This window comes from Onychomys torridus, chromosome 1 (genome assembly GCF_903995425.1).
Source record: "Onychomys torridus chromosome 1, mOncTor1.1, whole genome shotgun sequence".
In the NCBI taxonomy this organism is placed as follows: Eukaryota; Metazoa; Chordata; class Mammalia; order Rodentia; family Cricetidae; genus Onychomys; species Onychomys torridus.
The window spans coordinates 119,546,834-119,570,717 of NC_050443.1; the positions used below are offsets into that span (position 1 = coordinate 119,546,834).

General features: G+C 52.4%; 1 protein-coding gene across 1 annotated transcript in view; it reads left to right on the top strand.

Moving 5' to 3' along the window:
- Muc5b (mucin 5B, oligomeric mucus/gel-forming) overlaps positions 1-23,884 on the top strand; it is a 33,558-nt gene that overhangs the window by 7,407 nt on the left and 2,267 nt on the right. The window contains exons 12-47 of the mRNA XM_036177804.1: positions 172-282; positions 559-628; positions 958-1,095; positions 1,468-1,632; positions 1,818-1,912; positions 2,724-2,850; positions 3,111-3,366; positions 4,108-4,163; positions 4,448-4,548; positions 4,786-4,937; positions 5,237-5,375; positions 5,473-5,586; positions 6,757-6,936; positions 7,346-7,585; positions 9,530-9,686; positions 10,059-10,187; positions 10,353-10,497; positions 10,625-10,668; positions 10,746-10,943; positions 11,372-11,758; positions 11,864-16,317; positions 16,369-16,956; positions 17,491-18,301; positions 18,510-18,685; positions 18,986-19,154; positions 19,830-20,086; positions 20,351-20,537; positions 20,643-20,868; positions 20,968-21,146; positions 21,231-21,300; positions 21,448-21,548; positions 21,980-22,011; positions 22,247-22,424; positions 22,745-22,849; positions 22,978-23,015; positions 23,460-23,576. Coding sequence (XP_036033697.1) covers positions 172-282; positions 559-628; positions 958-1,095; positions 1,468-1,632; positions 1,818-1,912; positions 2,724-2,850; positions 3,111-3,366; positions 4,108-4,163; positions 4,448-4,548; positions 4,786-4,937; positions 5,237-5,375; positions 5,473-5,586; positions 6,757-6,936; positions 7,346-7,585; positions 9,530-9,686; positions 10,059-10,187; positions 10,353-10,497; positions 10,625-10,668; positions 10,746-10,943; positions 11,372-11,758; positions 11,864-16,317; positions 16,369-16,956; positions 17,491-18,301; positions 18,510-18,685; positions 18,986-19,154; positions 19,830-20,086; positions 20,351-20,537; positions 20,643-20,868; positions 20,968-21,146; positions 21,231-21,300; positions 21,448-21,548; positions 21,980-22,011; positions 22,247-22,424; positions 22,745-22,849; positions 22,978-23,015; positions 23,460-23,576 — 10,692 coding nt within the window. The remainder of the gene's footprint in view (positions 1-171; positions 283-558; positions 629-957; positions 1,096-1,467; positions 1,633-1,817; positions 1,913-2,723; positions 2,851-3,110; positions 3,367-4,107; positions 4,164-4,447; positions 4,549-4,785; positions 4,938-5,236; positions 5,376-5,472; positions 5,587-6,756; positions 6,937-7,345; positions 7,586-9,529; positions 9,687-10,058; positions 10,188-10,352; positions 10,498-10,624; positions 10,669-10,745; positions 10,944-11,371; positions 11,759-11,863; positions 16,318-16,368; positions 16,957-17,490; positions 18,302-18,509; positions 18,686-18,985; positions 19,155-19,829; positions 20,087-20,350; positions 20,538-20,642; positions 20,869-20,967; positions 21,147-21,230; positions 21,301-21,447; positions 21,549-21,979; positions 22,012-22,246; positions 22,425-22,744; positions 22,850-22,977; positions 23,016-23,459; positions 23,577-23,884) is intronic.

Consider the following 23,884-nt stretch of genomic DNA (forward strand, 5'->3'; position numbering starts at 1 on the left):
GGGTCCACAGCAGGAATGAAGGCCGTGGTGAATGTCTATGCTGGCAGGGATAGTCCCAGGCCCCATGGTAAACCAGGGTACCTGAAGACACCTCCAGAACCCCTTCAAGTCTCGAGAGGTTGTGCATAAGGGAACTCCGCACCCAACCACGCATCTTGGGTTTCTTGACAGAAATGCGCAGATAGCAGCTTCACTGTGCTGGTCGATCTGCGGAAGTGTGGGGTGACAGACACTGAGAACTGCCTCAAAGCAGTCACACTCAACCTCAACAGTGGGGACATGGTGAGGACTGGGGCTCTGACTACCATCAAATAATGGGCCGCAAGTGACAAAGGTAGGGAAGCCTATGGAGTGGTGACAAGCCAGAGTAAAGAGAGGCCTCTACTCCCTCTCTTAGGAGCAGCCACCACCCAGATGGAAAGACCCTTCTGCGAGTGGGCCTGAGCTTCTCTTCTGGCTCTGACACTGGGTTGGGGGAGGGCATTCTATCAGAATTCTTCCCAAAAGTGGCTGGATGGGCCCTATGGGTGGGTACTGACTGTGTCCACCACATACCAGGTCATCCGGATCCAGGCCAATGGTGCCGTGTTCCTGAACTCCATCTTTACTCAGCTGCCCCTATCAGCAGGTGTGTGGCTCCCTGGGAGAATAAGCCAGGACTGGCACCTTCAGTGGGCAGTCATCTTTCAGCACTTGGGTAGAGGCTAGCTCCTGGTGAGCTCTTTGTGGCCTCAGGCAACTCCAGTGTTTCCCATGGGGTGACAAGTTGCTACCCCTGGCTCTGTGGGAATCCTATATCTATCAGGGACAGTTGGCAGTCATCTGTGACCCATGTGTGCACATTTAGGAACTCTGGGCATGGGATTTCTCAGGAGCCCGCCCCTGCTCCTGGCCCAGCCAGCACTGTCCTGTTGGGTGGGCCAGCTCCCAGCATGTCTAACATCTCTCACCTTACAGCCAATGTTACCATCTTCAGTCCGTCATCCTTCTTCGTCATGGTGCACACAGGCATGGGGCTACAGTTGCAAGTGCAACTGGTGCCCATCATGCAGGCGTTTGTCAGCCTGGACCCTTCCTACCACGGCCAGATGTGTGGTGAGGCACCAGTGGGCTTGAGGGCGGTACCGTGGGGGGGACTGCTGGGGGTTGGGCCTGACCTAGTTCTAGGCTGTGAAGTAGAATCCCCAACAGAAGCATTGGCTCCAGGGCTCCACTGAGACCCCAGCACCACCCAGCACACCCGACATCTAACCAGTAACCTGTGGAGTGGCCTGGGAAGACAGATCTAGCTGGGCTGCCCTGATTGGGCTAGCCCTGTTAGGGGCTTATCTGTGGGTAGTTCTGGAGTCAAACACTAGGAAGGGACTTTCTTCCCAGTCCTCTTTTGATAGTGCTTAGAGGGGAGACAGCCCTGGGGAGAGTGGCCAGGTTGCACAACCTGCTGACCTCCTAACTCTGGTCCCCCAGGCCTGTGTGGGAACTTCAACCAGAACCAGGCCGATGACTTCACAGCCCTCAGTGGGGTGGTGGAGGGCACAGGAGCTGCCTTCTCCAATACCTGGAAGACTCAAGTCTCCTGCCCCAACGCCAAGAACATCTTTGAGGACCCCTGCTCGTATAGCATGGAGGCTGGTAACCACTTCCTCTAGTCTTTGGCCACTCTGACAGCCCTTTCTGATCTCTGGGGCCACATGAACCATGGGGGAAGGGCTCACAGAACCCCTATGTGGGCAGGAAGGCATGAGGGGCTAGGGTTGAAGAGGGGGACAGGCTCTGGGAAGCAGGTGAGGGGCAGCCCACATTTCTCCCTTCCCTAGAGAACTATGCCCAGGAGTGGTGCTCCATGCTCACTGAAAGCTCAGGCGTCTTCTCAGCCTGCCATGCCACCGTCAGCCCAGTGCCCTTCTACTCGGTAAGACCATGATCTGCTAGGCCTGGGTGGACCCTTGAAGGCTGGACTCCCAAGGCCTTCCCACCACTACCCACTCTGGTGTTTACTTCTCAAAGGGTTCACCAACTGAGAAGCTAAAAAAAGAAGGTTCTGGGGGGCTCAGAAGGGTCCTTAATAGTCTTCGTGTGTGTCCAGCCTCATTCTTGCAAGGACTGGTGCTGGAGTATTGCCTTGTCTCCATGGGCTCCCCCTTAAAGGCTTCTTTCTATGTTGGTCCCATTCACACATGACAGGGCGCTCCAGAGCACCTTTTGGGGGACACACCTTAACCCTAAACAGCACTCCCAAGCCCTAAGCTTTAGCACCATCACTCCATTCTCAAGAGTGAGTCTCCAGGTAACCCACTTCCATGACACCTTGCCGGACACACCTGCCTGAGCATCGCTGGCCTTTGTCTCAGTATTCCCTGCCCATCCAAGTCACCTATGTGCAGCTCAGTTAGAACACCTCAGATACAAGTTGAACCTGCCCTTGTCTTGTGGAGATTCTTCCCTAGGGCCCCTGCCTTAGACTTCAGGCCTTCCAGCTTCTATGCTCAGACCCCAGGTCTGTTCTCCATTCTGGCTGCCACTTTGCCCTGTGGCCTCTGACACTGTCCTTAACATGAATCCCAGGCCACTGCTCCAAGACCCTGCTTGTGGTGGCTCCTGCGGGAAAGCCACAGGTCCAGGCCTTGATCAGGGTTTGGCTGATGTTGATGGGAGAGTTAAAGAAGCAATAACGGATCCTAGGAGACAGAGGCACCCTGACCTCCTGAAATCTTGTCTCCCAGAACTGCATGTTTGACACTTGCAACTGTGAGAGGAGCGAGGACTGCTTGTGTGCGGCCCTGTCCTCCTACGTGCATGCCTGTGCCGCCAAAGGCGTGCTGCTCAGTGGCTGGAGAGACGGCATCTGCTGTGAGTATGCTGTGGGCCAGCTAGGCTCTTCATCACAGGTTATACCTCCCCACAGTAGCCACCTGGATCCTGTCACTCTGGCACAGGGGGCACATGGGACCCTTGATAACAGGATCTATCAGTCTCCTGTCCCATCTCTACAAGAACCTTGCATTCTGTTGTGTCTACAATGGTGTCACTAATCTAAGGCAGTAAAAAGCCAAGCCTGGGCCAGTCCACCCAGCCATTGATCTTGCTGTCCCCTGTTCTTCTTCCTACAGCCAAGTACATGAACAACTGCCCCCAAACCAAGAGCTACTCCTATGCTGTGAGTACTTGTGAGCCTACCTGCCGCTCTCTGAGTGAGGCTGACGTCACCTGTGGCATCTCCTTTGTGCCTGTGGATGGCTGCATCTGTCCTGAAGGCACCTTCCTGGATGACAAGGGTCACTGTGTGCCTGATGAGGAGTGCCCCTGTTTCTTCCATGGAACTGTGGTGGCTCCTAGAGAGTTTGTTACGGACAATGGTGTAGTGTGGTAAGGAAGACCACCCTCATCCATCCCCCATCCTCACAAACCTGTGCCAGTGGGGTCGCTAGCTACTGGTCCTTTTATACCCGGAAGTTTGTGTGGCCTCCTCATTGATGGTTTCAAGACATACTTGGGGCATGCTGGGTGGTGAGGGCACCCTTCAGATCCCCTGAGAAATGGCAGGGAGGTTATTCTGAAGGTCTTATGATATCAGGGCAAAAGCGCTGACAAGCAGTTCTCTGCTGAGATCCCACTCCCTCCTTGGACTCAAAGGCAGTTCCTTACAACTCACATTGTAAGCTAGTTTTCGATTACTGTAACAAAAGCCTGAGACAAAACATAAAGAGAGGTATGTCTTGGCTCACAGTTCTGGAGGTTCAGCCCACACCAGGGTATGACTGAGTGGTCCTGTGGCTTTGGGCCTGTTGTAAGGCAGCACTTCATGATGGAAGATTGTGGAAAACAAAACTCACCTCACAGCAAGAAAGAGAGAGTGAGTGGGATAGCATTAAGGTCTCACTGTCCCCTTCAATGACCGAACTTCTTCCCAGTTGGCCTTACTTCTTAAGGGCACTACCATCTTCTGGTATTAGCATAGGCTGGTGACTAAACCTTTAGTGTATGGGAATGTGGGGCTCAGGGTCTTCCCAAGGACACCCAACAGCAGGCACCCTCTTGACATTGGGAGGAAGCAAGGAGGCCCAGACCTTGGTGGGCTTAGAGCAGGGGCACTGCTTTCTCTTGTAGCTCGTGTGAAAATGGGAAGTTGACCTGTCTTGGAGCCCTGATGCAGAGGAGCACAGGTAATATTCCACCCTGACCAGCCTGTACTTTGCCATGGCTGCTGTGCCAAGATGCTCTAGGGGAGGAGGGCCCATGAGTTTTCTGGCAGTGTGGCCATTGAGCTCTTGGGGCTGTAGGCTATACCCTCTGGGGCAGGTCCACACAGCCTGGATGCTTGGGACATAGCTTAAAGCCATGTAAGACCCAAGCTTGCTACAGTTTGAGCAGCAAGACAGGGTCAGAAGACTGCAGGGACCAGAAATGTCCTGCTCAGGGGCCTCTCTCACCAGCTTTTTCTCCTCAGAGTGCCAGGCGCCTATGGTATATCTAGACTGTAACAATGCCTCAGTGGGTGACCAAGGGGCTGAGTGCCTCAGAAGCTGCCACACACTGGATGTGGACTGTGTAAGTCCTCTTGGTTGTAACAGCGACCTTCATCCACCATCCTAAGTTACAGAAAGATTTGGGGGGTGGGGGAGAAGGTCACTGGAAGGCCAGTGGCTTTGGGTCTTGCTGACCCTGGATGGCCTCCTCCTGGACACTCCCAGGACAGGGTCTACTTGCTTGGTTCCTGGGCACCTGAATAGGGGTGAGGGAACAGGCTATTGTTTCAGTCTCTGACTAGGCGACCTGTGCCCACAGTTCAGCACACACTGTGTCTCGGGCTGTGTATGTCCCTCAGGGCTGGTAGCAGATGGGAATGGGGGCTGCATTGCTGAGGAGGACTGCCCCTGCGTGCACAATGAGGCCACCTATAGACCTGGGGAGATCATCCGGGTAGACTGCAATAACTGGTAGGTTTGGGGACCCTCAGAGGGGGTCAGGAGGTATCTACAGGGACACTGGTCTGAGTTGGCCTTGGTGTTTCAGAGGCCTCAGCACGTGTCTTGGGGATCAAGGTACCCATCAGACCCCATTCTGTGGAGGAGAGGCTGTTTCTCCAGCCGGGGGTGATTGGGTGCATACACACAAAAACCAAAGCTTGATGTACTCTGAGCTTAATTCCCCAAGTGAAGTGGCCTGCTAGCACAGGACTGGAACAGCCAGTCTCAGAGGATGATGCCCTTGTCAGCACTGATCTCTCCTTTCACAGTACCTGCAGGAACCGCCGGTGGGAGTGTACAGATCAGCCCTGTATGGGTGCATGTGTGGCCTATGGGGATGGCCATTTTGTCACCTTTGATGGGGAACGTTACATCTTTGAAGGCAGCTGCGAGTATACCTTAACTCAGGTGTGTAGTCTCTGCCCCCTCAATGAGTCACCCTTCTCTGTCCTTCCCACCACTTATTTTTGAGCTGTGACCAGAGCCTCATCTTTTCCCTTCTCAGGACTACTGCAGAGGCAATGCCAGTACTGATGGCACCTTCCGTATTGTCACTGAGAATGTCCCTTGTGGGACCACAGGAACCACCTGCTCCAAGGCCATCAAAATCTTTGTGGAGGTGAGAGTATACTTGTAGCCGCTGGGGACTGCTGCCCTCCCTCTGCAGCTCTACCTCTGGTTCTCCATAAGTTATTCTCAAGGACAGGATAGCAAGTGATTCAAACCTAGGACTTACAATAGCAGACTACCCTCTCCCATCCTTGAACCAGAGTTAGATCAAGATAAGCAGGATCATGCTCCTTGCAGCTCAGGAGGATCCTTGCTGTCTTTCTGGACTAGGGGTTCCGACAGTCCTTGGTTTGTGGCAGCATCACTCCAGTCTGCCTCTGTCTACTCATGATCTTCTGCTCTGTGTCTGTATGTCTCTGGTCATTATAAGGGCAGTCTCTGGGCTTAGGAGACACCCAGGTAATTTAAAAAACCTATCTCAAGATCCCCCAGAGGCTCTTTTGCTAGTAAAGTGTTATTTTAAAGTCCTGGGAATTATGGGTATATTTGGGAGTGATATTACATTCAGTACTCCACTTCTGGCAAAGGGAAGTCAGAATTCACAGAACACAAAGCAGAGCTGCTGATTTGGGATGTGTTTTAGTTAGGGTTTCTATTGTGCAATAAAACACCATGACCAGAAAGCAAGTTAAGAAGGAAAGGATTTATTTGGCTTACACTTCCAGATCATAGTTCCCTGACTGGAGGAAGTCAGGACAGGAACTCAAGCAGGGCAGGAACCTGGAGGCAGGAGCTGATACAGAGGTCATGGAGGGGTGTTGCTTATTGGCTTGCTTCCCATGGCTTGCCCAGCCTGCTTTTTATAGAACCCAGGACTATCAGTCCAGGGATGGTACAACCCTCAATGGGCTGGGCCATCCCCCATTGATCACTAATTGAGAAAATGCCTTACAGATGGATCCCATGGAAGCATTTCCTCAACTGAGGCTCCTTCCTCTCTGATGACTCTAGCTTGTGTCAAGTTGACACAAAATCAGCCAGTACAAGATGCATCCCCTTCAGAGCCAAGGAGGGCAACAGCAGGTCACCTGAGGTGGATGGGGGATGATGTAAGATAGCATTGCACATATGAGCCTTTGGAGATCTGTAGGTGTATGGCCTGACTTTCCCCATTTCTCACACAGTGAGTTTGCATGTTGAGGAGTCCTCCAAGGGTAGCAAGCAAACTTCTGATGTCCTAGCTCCCTGAAACTGTTGCCCTGTATTTCTCCATCTGCAGAGCTATGAGCTGATTCTTCATGAGGGGAACTTCAAAGTGGTAGAGAGAGGGCCGAGTGGGGAGCTTCCATACAAGATCAGATACATGGGTATCTTTCTCGTCATTGAGATCCGCAGTGGGATAGTCGTGTCCTGGGACAAGAAGACCAGTGTGTTTGTCCGACTGCAGCAGCATTACAAGGCAAGTGTGGACACCATGCACCCTGCTTCTAGGTCCAGCTAGGATAGGTCTAGGGCCAACAGCTGACAAGGCTGCTGAGGGATGGATCACATTGGAAAGCTCTAGTCACTGAGACCACACACAACACCAGGTTCCAAGAGGGATTGGTTGAAATTGCAATGAATAATGGGTGTACTGGAATCATGACTGATGAACCAGCCATGCCCACAGGCCTGTGCAGAGACAGAATCTTCTAAATAGAGTAAGTTCAATTCACTCACCTGTCCCAGGATCCACTTCCCACACCCATTTGCAAATTAACTGGGTACAACTCAGGGGAAATGGGTTCTCCCTGTGTTTTGCTCCCAATCCAGGCTCTGTGCCACCTCAGTTAACCTGCCCAGGATTCTCTCCCCTCATGTGTCTGCAGGGAAGGGTCTGTGGCCTGTGTGGGAACTTCGATGACAATGCCATCAATGACTTCACCACACGCAGCCAGTCTGTGGTGGGCGATGTGCTGGAGTTTGGAAATAGCTGGAAGTTCTCCCCATCTTGCCCAGATGCCCCAGTTCCCAAGGACCCCTGCACTGCCAACCCTTACCGCAAGTCCTGGGCCCAGAAGAAGTGCAGCATCATTAACAGTGCGACCTTTGCTGCCTGCCACTCCCAGGTAGAGCCTAGCCTTGGTTCACAGGGCTTGCAGTTGTCTGCTTCTTCCTGGTAGGAATTGAGTCTTGCTCGACTACACTCAGTGGGCCTCTAAGGACCATCTTGATCCAGTCAGAGCACATGGTCCATGGCCCTAGGTTTTCAAGTTCTAGGTCTAAATCTCCCACAAGATGGGTAAGAATTCATGTATATATCCCAGCATGGAGTCATCACCACTATTTTGGGACCAGTCCTTGATTACAGTCTTCATCCATGGCTCTCAGTGAGGCAGGCACCTTCTTTATCTTTCTGGGTGACCCCCAGACCTACGCAGTGTGCATCAGGAACATCAGCAGAACTTTCCCAGAGGAAGTGGTAACTGGCTCTCAGTAGATTTCTAAAGGCTACCTCCTGTTACTAAAATCAAGAGTCAAGTGTCTACCTAGGAAAATGGTTTCACAACACACGCTTGCTGGCCACGACCAAAACGTGCTCATGTAGGGTCAGGGTATTCACTTGTGCTGAGGACCCCAGGTCACACAGTCAACCTCATAAGCAGGTGGCCAGCAGTCTCTCTGACTATCCTGCTTCATGGCTTGGTTCACTGTGGCCTGACAAGCCTGACTTGAATGTTCCTTTAGTGGAAAAGCAAGAAGTTGAGTCAAGTCTGGGTTCTGCCAGTTGACACAGTGTGAGTGGTGGGCCCTCTCCTCTACAGAATTGGACAACTCTCCCATGTTGGAGCTGGTTAACTCCAGCTCCTCCATGTCCCACAGCTGCACCAGTCTGGAAGTTAAACAATGTTGGATGAAATAGTTATCCGTCACTATTTCCTTGGGACATGTTCTCAGGGATATGGAAGTTTAGGTGGGTTCTGGGTACCAGCTGATTTAAATGGATGGGAAACAAAATTTCCTGTCTTCTAGTGATCCTCCACTGGAGTGAGGCAGCAGGGTGGTCAGGGAGGGGCTCACGTCAAAAAGCAAAATAGAGAGCTACCAGAAGTTATGGGGACAGCAATCTAGGGGGCAAGTCAGGTAAGGGAAGGCCAATATAGAATGGGGGCCAGTTCATTGAAGCAAGAGTACAACAGAAGTGGGACCACAGCGCAATGCCCTGCAGGTATGAAACCTGTAGTGGGTAATGTGCTAGAGTTTGGAAATAGCTGGAAGTTCTCCCCATCTTGCCTAGATGCCCCAGTTCCCAGATGACCAGACCCAAGTAAAAGGATCCAAAGAGCATTAGTAAAAGTGTACAGGTGGGCAGGTGCACATGTGTGAAGGTAAGCAGGAGTAAAAGTGGGGCAGATGTGTAGGCATGCAGTTATATGGGTGAGTATGCATGTAGGCACACAGGCAGGCAGGTAGATATTTGTGCAGGTGTAGGTAGGCAGCTACAGTGCTGTGCAGCTGTGCAAGCAAACAGATGGATGGGCGCACATGAAGGACAGGAGGGGAAGGGTACAGGTCAACAGACAGGCAGATAGGCAAGTAGTTAGGTAGGCAGGCACACATGCAGACAGGTGTGAAGGTTCACAGGGAGGCATGTGCACAGGTGGGCAGGTACACAGTTTTCCAGGTGTGCAGGTGCATAGATGAGCAGCTGTACAGGCAGATGGGGGTATGTTGGTGTGCAGATAGACATAAAGGCAAGTTCACAGGTGGCCAAATAGATAAGTATACAAATGGAAAGATATGCAGCTATATATTCAGACAGGTATACAAGCTGTCAGGTGAGCAGGTGTACAGGATTATGGGTACACAAGTGTGTGGGTGCACTAGTGAATGGGAAAAATAGTGTTGAACAGTTCCCATTTGGGACACTCTACTAGCAGCCACAGTACCAGATCAAGATTCCTATGGTGTGGGGTTTGGACTACAGCTAACTCCATATCCTCCCCCACATTCACCTACCTCCTGAGACATGGCTGTCCTCCCTGAGTGGCACCTTGTCCCCTCCATTCTAGGTTGACTCTACCAAATACTATGAAGCCTGTGTGCATGATGTGTGTGCCTGCGACTCAGGGGGTGACTGTGAGTGTTTCTGCACTGCTGTAGCTGCCTATGCCCAGGCCTGCCGTGATATGGGTGTGTGCTTGTCCTGGAGAACACCAGACATCTGCCGTGAGTAGAACTCTGTCCATGGTACTGAAGGGTGGAACTGTGAATGAGGTGGGCAGCAGCCTCTGTATTCCCTCCTGGCTTGGATTCTAGACACTCTGTGGTGTGTATCTGTGTGTGTGTGTGTGTGTGTGTGTGTGTGTGTGTGTGTGTGTGTGTGTGTGTGTGTGTGTGTGTGTGTGTGTGTGTGTGTGTGTGTATACATGTGGTTTTTTGACACCTGTTATGAGGTAGTTGAGGCTGGGGACCCCAAGATCTGGGTTAGGGAATGAACCCAAGGAGATCATCTGCCTAGCCCAAGGCTGATATGTCTTATGTAATCCAGCATGAGGCCTACCTAGTAGGCACCTGCTTAGCTCTGTCCTCTGTGTTCAGCTCTTTTCTGTGACTACTACAACCCTCATGGGGAGTGTGAGTGGCATTACCAGCCCTGTGGAGCGCCCTGTCTGAAGACCTGTCGAAACCCTGCTGGACACTGCCTTGTTGAACTGCCAGGCCTGGAAGGTGAGGGTGGAATGTGCTGGTAGAGGCCGTCAGACCCATATCCCATGCATGATACCACTAGGGCAGACCCAGTGTACTAGGGGTTCTCTGCCACTGGCTGGGAGCTGGGCAGCTGGATACATGCCCAAGAGGATAGAAAGTCAATGATAGCCTTGTCTGTTCTAGGCTGCTACCCACAGTGCCCACCCAGCCATCCCTTCTTCAATGAGGACCAGATGAAGTGTGTGGCCCAGTGTGGATGCTATGATGATGATGAAAACTACCATGACATTGGCACAGAAGTCCCTACAGCTGAGAACTGCCAGAGTTGGTGAGAGAGGAGCTAGGGGTGGAAGAGGATAGAAACCCAGAGTGGTTGGGAAAGGGCAGGGGAGGGCTAAAGCATGTGTCAGCTAGGGGGTGCTAGTAGGTCCTCAGAGCCCCTGTCTTCCCTCCAGTCTCTGCACCCCTGGTGGCCTCCGCTGTGTTCACAACCTTACAGGTAAGCAAAGGCTGTGGGTTTGGGGTTGGAGGAAGGCTGGAGGCTGAGTAAGCTGAGACAATACATATAACCCCCAGCCTGCACATGCACCTATGAGGGCCGTACCTACCACTTCAATGATGTTGTCTACAACACCACGGATGGCCTTGGTGCATGCTTAGTGGCCATCTGCAAAGACAATGGGACTATAATACGAACAGCTGAAGAGTGCCCTGAAGTCTTGTCTACCACACCATTCACATTCACCAGTACCTTGGCACCCAGTGCCACAACAGGTAAGACCATACCAGGTTCTCTGGAAGCCCCTGAGCTCTAAACTATTATGTTAACCCAGGGAGAGGCTTGGCCACATCTAGGCCAAAGGAAGATGACAAGTTGTCAATGCAGGGAACTCCAGCTACAGAGATATCTTGAGTCCTGACCCACTGTCCACTTGCCCAGACTCTGCCTGGTGTCCATGGCTCGCACCCCTCTATGATTCCCCAGGAAGCCTTAGCCCAACCCATAGAGCTGCCATCAGGGACCACAGAAATTCTCAGGTTCCATTTGTCCTTGGGGTGCACCACCTCAGTTAGTGAGCTCTCTCAAGACTATTAGCTAGATCCTGGAACATGTCAGGAATGTTGTATGAATGTGAAGACTCATCTCTTCCCTCACCCTGAGGCAAGAGGAGCTCAGCAGGGCCTTTATCTCTTTCACACAGGCTCAGCTTCCACTGTGTCCACTGTGTCCACTGTGTGTGTCCGTGAGGTCTGCCACTGGTCCATTTGGTATGATCAGAGCAATCCAGAGCCTGGCATGGCAGGTGGGGACTTTGAAACATTTAAGAACCTGAGGCGCAAAGGGTACCAGGTGTGTCAAACCCCTGCTGCCATTGAGTGCCGTGCAGAGAAGTTCCCCAGCATGGACTTACAGGAGCTGGGTCAGAAAGTGGACTGTGACCCTTCCTGGGGGCTGAAATGCCTCAACAGTGAGCAGAGCCCCCCACTCTGCTACAACTATGAGCTGAGGGTTCTGTGTTGTGAATATATACCCTGTAGTCCCCCCCTGACCTCAGGCGGAAGTACCACTCACTCCCAGCCTGAGACCGGTACTCAGAAAACATCTGAAGTATCTAAGTCCACACCAACCAGGACCACAGAAAAGACAGAGATATCCATGGATACAACTCACAACTCAAGGAACACAGTGGCAGTCACCTCAAAAAGAACAACTTCACAATCTACTATATTCAGACACTCAGTCAGCAGCCTCCCCATAACCAGCCCTACATGGACTACAATAGTGAAAGAGACCCCCTTGCACACAACGCTTAGTTCCCAGCCAACATTAGAATCCACATCTTCACAATCCACTATGTTCACACACTCAGTCATCAGCCTCCCCATAACCAGCCCTACATGGACTACAATAGTGAAAGAGACCCCCTTGCACACAATGCTTAGTTCCCAGCCAACATCAGTATTCACCTCACAGACAGGGTCCACTTTAAAAGCCAGTGTGGCCACACACTCAGTCAGCAGCCCCGGGACCTCCACCACCTGCCAACCTCGATGTCAGTGGACAAAGTGGTTTGATACAGACTACCCCACATCTGACAAAGACGGGGGAGACATTGAGACACTTCACAGGATCAGAGCCACTGGGGCAGATATCTGTGAACAGCCTCAGGCCATCCAGTGTGTGGCCCAGAACTACCCTGATATCAGTCTGCACCTGTTGAATCAGGAAGTGAAGTGTGATGTCAGCTTTGGTCTAGTGTGTCTTAACAGGGACCAGCAACATGAATTTGGGATGTGCTTCAACTACATGGTTCGTGTGCTGTGTTGTGATGATTACAGCCACTGCCAGGGACCTACCACCACCACAGGTTCTCCCCCTACACCAGGAACTGCCACCACTGCCCCTCAGACCCTGTCCTCCAAGCCTTACCCCAGCACTAGTCCAGTTGAGACCTGGTCTCCCTCAGGCTCCACCACCATCCATGCCACAGAGACGTCCACCCTTGGGATTCTGGATAAAAGTGTGTCATCCCCACCCAGCTCTCCTCTGACAGTCACCTCAAAGACAACTCAGCCTCCCAAGAGCCCAGAATCCTCTGGCATTGTCAGCAGCCCTGGGACCTCCACCACCTGCCAACCCCGATGTCAGTGGACAAAGTGGTTTGATACAGACTACCCCACATCTGACAAAGACGGGGGAGACATTGAGACATTTGACAGGATCAGAGCCACTGGGGCAGATATCTGTGAACAGCCTCAGGACATCCAGTGTGTGGCCCAGAACTACCCTGATATCAGTCTGGACCTGTTGGATCAGGAAGTGAAGTGTGATGTCAGCTTTGGTCTGGTGTGTCACAACAGGGACCAGCAACATGAATTTGGGATGTGCCTCAACTACATGGTCCGTGTGCTGTGTTGTGATGATTACAGACACTGCCAGGGACCTACCACTACTGCAGGATCTCCCCCTACACCAAGAACTGCCACTACTGCCACTTCCGGGTCAGTCACACATACTTCCTGGCCTGTGTCCAATTTGCCCACCAGCACCACAAAGTCTATTTCTTCCCCCAGAAAAACCACAGGCCTCACCATGGCTTCTTCCACAGCCACACCCAGGGAGATTCAAACCTCGTCCCGGCTAACCACTGGTCTCTCCTCAGCCCTTACAACCGGGAGGACATCTTCTACAGGCTGTAAGTTTCAATGCACCTGGACAGATTGGCTGGACAGTGACCAACCCCAACCTGGTCAGTTTGGGGGAGACATTGAGACCTACTATCATATTAGAAACAAAACAGGTATCCAGATATGCGAGAAACCTGTGGACATTGAATGTGAAGCCATCCTCTTCCCCAACATGTCCTTTCAGCAGCTAGGCCAGGAGGTGGTTTGTAATGTGGACTTTGGACTCATCTGCAGGAACAGCAAACAGGCCAACAACCAAACCTGTTTCAACTACCATATTCGTGTGCTCTGCTGTGAGGAAGACATTAGCTGTTTCAGCACGACGGGATCACTCTCTACCACCTCCAGCCAAGTCAGCAGGCCATCCTCCTCTACCTCCCTGACCTCACCTGGACCATCCTATTCTCCTCCTGGAAGCACCACCATGAGCTCAGCCACAGCTGCCTCCACCACCAAAGCTACCACCTCCTTAAAGACTGAACAGGGCACGATGACCAACACTATCCACACAGGATCTGCACCTTCCACACACTCAGTCAGCAGCCCCGGGACCTCCACCACCTGCCAACCCCGATGTCAGTGGACAAAGTGGTTTGATACAGACTACCCCACATCTGACCAAGACGGGGGAGACATTGAGACATTTCACAGGATCAGAGCCACTGGAGCAGATATCTGTGAACAGCCTCAGGACATCCAGTGTGTGGCCCAGAACTACCCTGATATCAGTCTGGACCTGTTGGATCAGAAAGTGAAGTGTGATGTCAGCTTTGGTCTGGTGTGTCACAACAGGGACCAGCAACATGAATTTGGGATGTGCCTCAACTACATGGTCCGTGTGCTGTGTTGTGATGATTACAGCCACTGCCAGGGACCTACCACCACCACAGGATCTCCCCCTACACCAGGAACTGCCACCACTGCCCCTCAGACCCTGTCCTCCATTCCTCAGCCCAGTACTACTCTGACTGTGACCAGGACTCACTCGGCTCCCACCACAGTAGCAACCAGCCTCCTAACAACTCTCCCAGGCTCTAGCCGCACAGCCTCTGTTACATCCTCCAGCAGTAGTCCTCCACATGTTTCTAATACCAAGGAAACCAGCATCCCAGGAAAGGTCTCCTCTGTCCATACCACAGCCAGCATCCTGACTACAACATTACAGTCTTCAACTCCTGCCTCGACAACAAAACAAACCCCCTCAACTAAAATCTGGACAACAATGCTTACTGGTACAGCTGGCACTGTCCCCTCCAAACCCCCGCCCACTACAGGCATAAAAGAGCTGTCTCCCAGTCCACCAATGACACAGACACTAACACTCCCTGTGACTAATGCCACCACCAGCCAGGGCACAACCCACTGCCAGCCCAGGTGTAAGTGGACCGAATGGTTTGATGTGGACTCACCAACCTCAGGAGTAATAAGAGGGGACATGGAGACCTATGAGAACATCAGAGCTTCTGGTAAGAAGATATGCCAGACACCAGAGAAGATTGAGTGTCAGGCAGAGAACTACCCTGCAGTGAGCATTGATAAGATTGGCCAAGTAGTAAGCTGCAGCCTGGAGACAGGACTGGTCTGTAAAAATGAGGACCAGACAGATGATTTCAAAATGTGTTTCAACTATAATATACGTGTGCTTTGCTGTGATGACTATAACCACTGCCCTACCACAACTGCTGTAGCACCTACATCCACCCTGAACAGCCCTACAGTCAGCAGTGAGGTCTCCACCATGGCCACCAGTTCATCAACAGGACAAGGACACTCCACCACAGCTACCACCTCCTTAAAGACTGAACAGGGCACGATGACCAACACTATCCACACAGGATCTGCACCTTCCACACACTCAGTCAGCAGCCCCGGGACCTCCACCACCTGCCAACCCCGATGTCAGTGGACAAAGTGGTTTGATACAGACTACCCCACATCTGACCAAGACGGGGGAGACATTGAGACATTTCACAGGATCAGAGCCACTGGAGCAGATATCTGTGAACAGCCTCAGGACATCCAGTGTGTGGCCCAGAACTACCCTGATATCAGTCTGGACCTGTTGGATCAGAAAGTGAAGTGTGATGTCAGCTTTGGTCTGGTGTGTCACAACAGGGACCAGCAACATGAATTTGGGATGTGCTTCAACTACATGGTCCGTGTGCTGTGTTGTGATGATTACAGCCACTGCCAGGGACCTACCACCACTGCAGGTTCTCCCCCTACACCAGGAACTGCCACCACTGCCCCTCAGACCCTGTCCTCCAAGCCTTACCCCAGCACTAGTCCAGCTGAGACCTGGTCTCCCTCAGGCTCCACCACCATCCATGCCACAGAGACGTCCACCCTTGGGATTCTGGATAAAAGTGTGTCATCCCCACCCAGCTCTCCTCTGACAGTCACCTCAAAGACAACTCAGCCTCCCAAGAGCCCAGAATCCTCTGGCATTGTCAGCAGCCCCGGGACCTCCACCACCTGCCAACCCCGATGTCAGTGGACAAAGTGGTTTGATACAGACTACCCCACATCTGACAAAGACGGGGGAGACATTGAGACATTTCACAGGATCAGAGCCACTGGAGCAGATATCTGTGAACAGCCTCAGGACATCCAGTGTGTGGCCCAGAACTACCCTGATATCAGTCTGGACCTGTTGGATCAGGAAGTGAAGTGTGATGTCAGCTTTGGTCTGGTGTGTCACAACAGGGACCAGCAACATGAATTTGGGATGTGCCTCAACTACATGGTCCGTGTGCTGTGTTGTGATGATTACAGCCACTGCCAGGGACCTACCACCACCACAGGATCTCCCCCTACACCAGGAACTGCCACCACTGCCCCTCAGACCCTGTCCTCCATTCCTCAGCCCAGTACTACTCTGACTGTGACCAGGACTCACTCGGCTCCCACCACAGTAGCAACCAGCCTCCTAACAACTCTCCCAGGCTCTAGCCGCACAGCCTCTGTTACATCCTCCAGCAGTAGTCCTCCACATGTTTCTAATACCAAGGAAACCAGCATCCCAGGAAAGGTCTCCTCTGTCCATACCACAGCCAGCATCCTGACTACAACATTACAGTCTTCAACTCCTGCCTCGACAACAAAACAAACCCCCTCAACTAAAATCTGGACAACAATGCTTACTGGTACAGCTGGCACTGTCCCCTCCAAACCCCCGCCCACTACAGGCATAAAAGAGCTGTCTCCCAGTCCACCAATGACACAGACACTAACACTCCCTGTGACTAATGCCACCACCAGCCAGGGCACAACCCACTGCCAGCCCAGGTGTAAGTGGACCGAATGGTTTGATGTGGACTCACCAACCTCAGGAGTAATAAGAGGGGACATGGAGACCTATGAGAACATCAGAGCTTCTGGTAAGAAGATATGCCAGACACCAGAGAAGATTGAGTGTCAGGCAGAGAACTACCCTGCAGTGAGCATTGATAAGATTGGCCAAGTAGTAAGCTGCAGCCTGGAGACAGGACTGGTCTGTAAAAATGAGGACCAGACAGATGATTTCAAAATGTGTTTCAACTATAATATACGTGTGCTTTGCTGTGATGACTATAACCACTGCCCTACCACAACTGCTGTAGCACCTACATCCACCCTGAACAGCCCTACAGTCAGCAGTGAGGTCTCCACCATGGCCACCAGTTCATCAACAGGACAAGGACACTCCACCACAGCTACCACCTCCTTAAAGACTGAACAGGGCACGATGACCAAGACTATCCACACAGGATCTGCACCTTCCACACACTCAGTCAGCAGCCCCAGGACCTCCACCACCTGCCAACCCCGATGTCAGTGGACAAAGTGGTTTGATACAGACTACCCCACATCTGACCAAGACGGGGGAGACATTGAGACATTTCACAGGATCAGAGCCACTGGAGCAGATATCTGTGAACAGCCTCAGGACATCCAGTGTGTGGCCCAGAACTACCCTGATATCAGTCTGGACCTGTTGGATCAGAAAGTGAAGTGTGATGTCAGCTTTGGTCTGGTGTGTCACAACAGGGACCAGCAACATGAATTTGGGATGTGCCTCAACTACATGGTCCGTGTGCTGTGTTGTGATGATTACAGCCACTGCCCTGGCACCCCTTCCAGCACCACAAAGTCAACTCTGCCCTGGTCTACCCACACTCCCCTGGTCCCTTTCACAACCACATCAAGCACTGAGTCCACCTTTCAAACCAAGCATCCCTTCAGCTCCCCCGTGCCAAGTACTCAAGCATCCACATGGACCACATATCCTGACTCAGGCTGTGTACCTCAGTGCACATGGACAGAATGGTTTGATGCAGACTTCCCTAACCCTGGCCCCAGAGGCGGGGACTTTGAGGTCTATGCAGTGTTACGTGAAGTTGGCTTTGTCTTCTGTGAGCAGCCCAAGGACATCCAGTGCCGCTCTGAGAAAGAGCCAGACAGGCCCCTAGAAACTCTAGAGCAGGTGGTCCAGTGTGATGTGCGATTTGGGCTGATCTGCAAGAATATCAACCAAACAGGACCTTTGCAATACTGTGACAACTATCATGTGCGCTTCCTCTGCTGTGACAATATCAGCCACTGCACCACCTCACCTATGGCCACCCTCTCCACTGTTCCTTCTCCCTCTCCCCTGCTGTCCACTCACGCTTCCCCAACCTCGAATACTATGACTTCTTCACCTCTGGTCACTAGCTCTACTCACACCTCTCCAGTTTTGACCACCGAGACTTCATCTGTAGCCACGGGCCCCACTGTGGCCCCCTCCTCTACTTCCAAGGCCACTCAACCCCCTGAAGTTTCCCCCAGCAGCCAGGTGACCTTCAGCATGTCTACTGCTTCTCCCTTGGGCCCTAGTACCCTCAGGCCTACTGTCCTTTCCAGCCGACCATTTTCCCCATCACCCTGTTTCTGCCAGGCATTTGGACAGCTGTTCTTACCTGGTGAGTAGAAAAGTCTGTGTTCTCCCGAACCCATGTCCCTTGTCCACTTGGATTTGTCAGCCTTGGGAGCTATGGGCCATTTCATGCATGCAAAGTTCAGCCCATGCCCTCTCTGGACATTCCTTCTCTCTCCCATATGCCTTCCCCTGACACCATCTGCCTCTTCAGCTGGGGTATGGCATTTTGTTTGTTTGTTTTCCTTCCATAGGAGAGGTCATCTACAATAAGACTGATGGAGCTGGCTGCCAATTGTATGCCACCTGCAACAAGTACTGTGATGTTGACCGATTCCAGGGTGCCTGCCCCTCCTCTTCACCTCCAGTGCCCTCTACCTCTGCCCCTCCCCCAGTTCCTGGCTGTGATGACACCACTCCTCCCCGGCAGGTGAGCCTCTCTTCTCCCTCCAGCTCCCTGTGATGTGGTGTGGATTTGGGTTCTCAAGGACAACTGCCTCTGGGTTGAGTCATGGCTAGTGCTCACCTTACCTCAACCCTGTAGCCTATCTCAGTGACCTGTCTTCCAGTGGCTCCTACTGAGAGAAGCACAGGGGATCTTGGGTCTTGATCAGCAGAAGCTGGCTGCCTTCTGGGATTCATAGCTGTAGGGACCTGGGGCTACCTAAAGGGCAGGGCTTGGGTCTCCACATGACCTCAAGGTGAACACTCTGCACATCTTCTGCCTCAGGTGAATGAGTCGTGGACCCTGGAGAATTGCACAGTGGCCAGGTGCCAGGGTCACAACAAAATCACCCTCCTAGAGCCGGAGCCTGTGGACAATGTCACCTGTGCCAACAAGCACTCGCCCATCCAAGTGTGGGACCAGGAGCCTTGCCATTTCCACTATGAGTGTGAATGTGAGTGGAGGGCAGGCACAGAAGTGCTCAGCAAGATGGGACAGGATCGAGGCATTTTATCTCAGTATCTGTCCATCTCAGCACATGTAAACGCTGTGCTAGCCCACAGACATTGTGTGCACAGGGAGGCTGGGAACATGGATGTGGCACAGGCTGGGGCTGTGTGACCAGGGAGGGAGAGGTAGAGTGCTAAAAGCCACAGTGGGAGTCCTTTCTTGCAGTCCTGACGACAACTTCCATTACTGAGTGTTAAATGACTCAAACCTGGGACTTAGAACAGCAAACTCAGGGTCTCCCATTCCCAAACTGGAGTCAGATCGAGGCAGGCAATGAATCCCTATGGCGGATCCTTCTTGACTTCCCAGTTAAGGGCTACAGGAGTCCTTGGCTTGTGGCTTCACCACTCCATTCTGCCTCCATCTTATGGCCTTCTTTTCCATGTCTACCTCTTCTGTCATTTATAAGCACACTGTCATTAGGCTCAAGGGACACCCAGGTAATTTGAGATGGTCCCATTTTAAGACCAACGTCACATTCATAGTTCCCAAGGTAGATATGGTTTGGGAGACACCTAATTTATAGATGAAGCAAGTGTGTTCCCCTGAAGGAACAGTTCTAGAGGTGGTGCTGGGTAACCGGGCTGGGAAGTGGGCCTCCAACTGTAGTCTCCCGCAGGCTTCTGCAGTGGATGGGGGCGCTCACACTACCTGACATTCGATGGCACCTCCTATACTTTCCTGGACAACTGTACCTCAGTGCTCATGAGAGAGATTCTCCCTCGCCATGGCAACCTGAGCATCCTTGCTCACAGCTACTACTGTGGGGCTACCACCAATGCCACTTTCTGTCCCCGAGCCCTCAGTGTGTACTACAACTCCATGGAGATTGTCCTCACCACCACCACCACTGCCAGTGGGAAGGAGGAGGGCCTGGTGAGTCTTGTGATAGGTAGAGCCCCAAGGCCACACTGCAAACATGAGGTCGAGGTATGGCATGATAGAGGCAAGGATGAAAAGTCCTCAGGACCAAGAGCACTCTCCCCTCTGCAGAAATGACCTATAGGAGCTGTCCTAGGTGAAGGATGAATGCCTAGCTCTAGATTGAGTAATAAATAGTAATGTCCCTGGAGTTTGGCAAAGCAGCATCTACTGCTGCCTAGCTGGCTCTTGATTACTATTTCCCTTTGGACACCCTAGATCATATGGGACCAAATGTGGATAAGCTCAGGTTTCAGTAAGAATGGTGTGACAGTGTCCTTGAGCGGCATCACCACAATGAGTGTCAACATTTCCACCATTGGCACCAGCATCACCTTTGATGGGCACATCTTCCAGATATGGTTACCCTACAGACACTTCAGCAACAATACTGAGGGCCAATGTGGTGAGTAGGCATGGCCTGGCTCACTCTGCACCCATAAATGAGGGGAAGGAATGGGTCTATGGAAAACAGCATGAAGCTGATTGTAATCCCTACCTTATTCACCAGGAACCTGCACAAACAGCCAGACAGATGACTGCCGTCAGCCAGATGGCACCATAGCTTCCAACTGCCAGGACATGGCCAAATACTGGCTGGTGCCTGGAAACGGCAACAATGGCTGCTTAGCTCAGCCCAGCCCTCCCCCAAGCACTACTCCCCAGCCCTCAGTGTCCAGCACACCCACCTCTACCCCATGCCCCACTGTACCCCTCTGTGAGCTGATGCTGAGCCAGTGAGTAGGCCTTTTGGGTGGTGGGCCAGGGCATTGGTCCCTTTGGCGAGCCTCCCTGCTGGGCCATGAGCTCCCAGCCCTGACCACTCACTGTCATAGGGTCTTCGCCGAGTGCCACATGCTCATCCCTCCAGACACTTTCTTCAGTTCTTGTGTCAATGACTACTGCAATACCAATGTTACTGACATGCCCTGTCAAAGCCTGGAGGCCTATGCCACACTCTGCCGGGCCCGGGGTGTGTGCACCAACTGGCGTAATGCCACTGGAGGGCTTTGTGGTAAGTTGGAGCATTCAATTTAGTCAGGGCTCCAGTCTCCTTGGTTCTTCCAAACCTGCCTGGTGACACTCTCTGCACCCACAGACCTTTCCTGTCCACCCACTAAGGAATACAGGCCTTGTGGACCTCTGCATCCTGTATCCTGCAGCTCCAGGTGAGTGTCATCTAAGTAATAGGGAGTGTGGAAGTAGCAGCTGACCTCCCATGTCTGAAGGGTCTGAGCTCTGGGTTCCCCACAATTGGCTCTTGGAGGTGCCACTTCATTTCTGATCCTACACTCTGCTGCTCCTCCTCACACTAGAACCCTCAACATTTCAACTGAGATGCTGGCAGAGGGCTGCTTCTGCCCTGAGAATCAGCTCCTCTTCAACTCACGCATGGACATCTGTGTGCTGGAATGTCGTAAGCGCCATTCTCCTACCCCAGGACAAGCCCTATCTTACCCTTCTCCCTCATAGGGCCCTCACCTGCCAGGCCAGGACCCAACACATCTGCAGATTCTCTTCTGCCTCACTAGTATGTGATCCTGGTGAGGTCATTAGCCCTGCAGATGTCTGAAGGCCTCCTGTGAGCCTGCCACCATTCTGTCTAAACTCTGCTGCTTTGGAGCTGGTCAGAGAAGTTGCTAGGCTCTCAACATCCAACCTCACCACTGCCTTGGGGACCTGATGCCCTCGTAATTCTCTAAGGCCTTCTGTTCCACTCTGTGAGAACTTTTGGTTTAGGGTATAGGTGGCCAGGACTAAGAGCACAGTTCTCTCAGCCTATGACCCCCTTCTGCCTGGCCTTGAATCCCAGCATCTTCAGTAACAAGTTTACTTATTTCTTTCCAGCCTGCGTGGGACCTGATGGGCTACCCAAGTTTGTGAGTGGTGCTGTTCCCCTGACACCCCAACTGGAGCTAAAGAGAAGCAGGAAGTAGGGAGGGTGGCTGGTTCTGCATAGGCCAGGAGGCTCCTGGCTTCCTTCCTGCTTTCATTCTGGACAGCAGAGGGCTAACCTGCTGAGGGCAAACAATGGCTTGGAGTTGGGTTCAGGCAGACAGGCCAGGGACTTTAGTGCTTCTGAGCCTTCAGAGATCCTGATTTGGCCTGTTTCAGCCGGGAGAACACTGGATCAGCAACTGCCAGTCCTGTGTGTGCGACCCCAGCTCTGTGTCAGTACAGTGTGAGCCAGTGCAGTGTGAGATCCAGGAGCAGCCACAGTGCACAAAAGAAGGCTTCGTGCCTGTGACCAGGCCCAAACCTGACAATCTATGCTGCCCTGAGACAGTCTGTGGTGAGCACCTACTGGGGACGTAGGAGAGTCATACTCTAAGCTTAGCTACCTTGGGCCATTCAGGTGGGGGATGGTCTCAAGATGCTTCAGCTTTTGACCCAAAAATAAGGTTGGTGACCTCTGGCCTGACCTAACAGAGCAGAGAATTGGTAAGGACCAGGGGGATGAAAGACTGATGGTACTTGAAACCCAGAAAAACTATGAAGCACACTAGGTCCCAAGGGAAAATAACACTAGAGACCAGTATTTCCAGAAAGGGAGAAGATGGAGGCCGGGGGTGGGGCAAAATGGGCAGCATTCTGATGGCCACATCTCTACAGTCTGCAATACAACCACCTGCCCCAAGAGTCAGACCAAGTGCAAGCCAGGATACAAGCTGATCCTTACCTACAAGGAGGGCAGCTGCTGCCCCAGCTCCAGCTGTAGTGAGTGGGGATGGAACTGAAGCCCAGGGGAGGGTGCATGGAGATGGGCTGCAGTGGGGTCGGGGATGAGGAGGGGCAAGGGTTACTGCTCCACTGCCCAGATACATATTCAACCCCTTTCCTTGCAGTACCTATGATGTGCACATACAATGGCACCCTCTATGGGGTAAGGGATCAGCCCAGGCAGGGAGGAAAGCAGGGGGAGGCCGAGGTGGGTGGGAAGCCCATGTCCCTCAGTTCCTGGTACTTGTCTCAGCATCCTTGCCAGAAAGGCAGATCTGCAGAGGGGGTCTGGTCCCTTAAGACATAAGTCATAAGGCCGTGTGTGTGTGTGTGTGTGTGTGTGTGTGTGTGTGTGTGTGTGTGTAGGAATTGTGGAAAGAGGGGCTACCACATTTGCTATATCTGAGTCACTAGCTTCTGGGTCTCCCAGCCTACTCTTGTCCCCACCCACTGGACACCTGTGTTCAACTAGGGGAACAATGACACCTTGGGGGAAAAGAACTGGACCCATGGGCCATGCTTGGACTCAGCTAAGAGTCCTGACCTGATATGTGCTCACCCCCACTACCCCACCTTCTCTCTGTACCACTCTTCTTATCTGCTCTAGGTTGGGGCAAACTTCCCAGGGAATGATCCTTGCCAAACATGCACCTGCTTCTCTATGGGCCATCAAGAACCCAAAGTAGAGTGCAGAGAGATCCTTTGTACCACCTCCTGCCCCCAGGTGAGCCTGTGGCCCAACAGACATTCTGAGAGGCTGGCTACCCATGGCAGCCCATCAGTGAGAGTGCTCCAATTCACCATATTTGAGCTCTTGGGTTTTTTTTTTTCCTAAGGGTAAAAGTAGGGGATGATGAGGACTGGAGAACAGGCCCTGCAGGTTGGTGAGCTGGCTAGAAACAGGTCTATTATGGTACCAGTAGACTGGCAGTTCTCAACCTATGGGTCATGACCCCACTGGGGTCAAATGACCCTTTCACAGGGGTCATATCAGATATCCTGCATATCAGATATTTACATTATAATTCATAA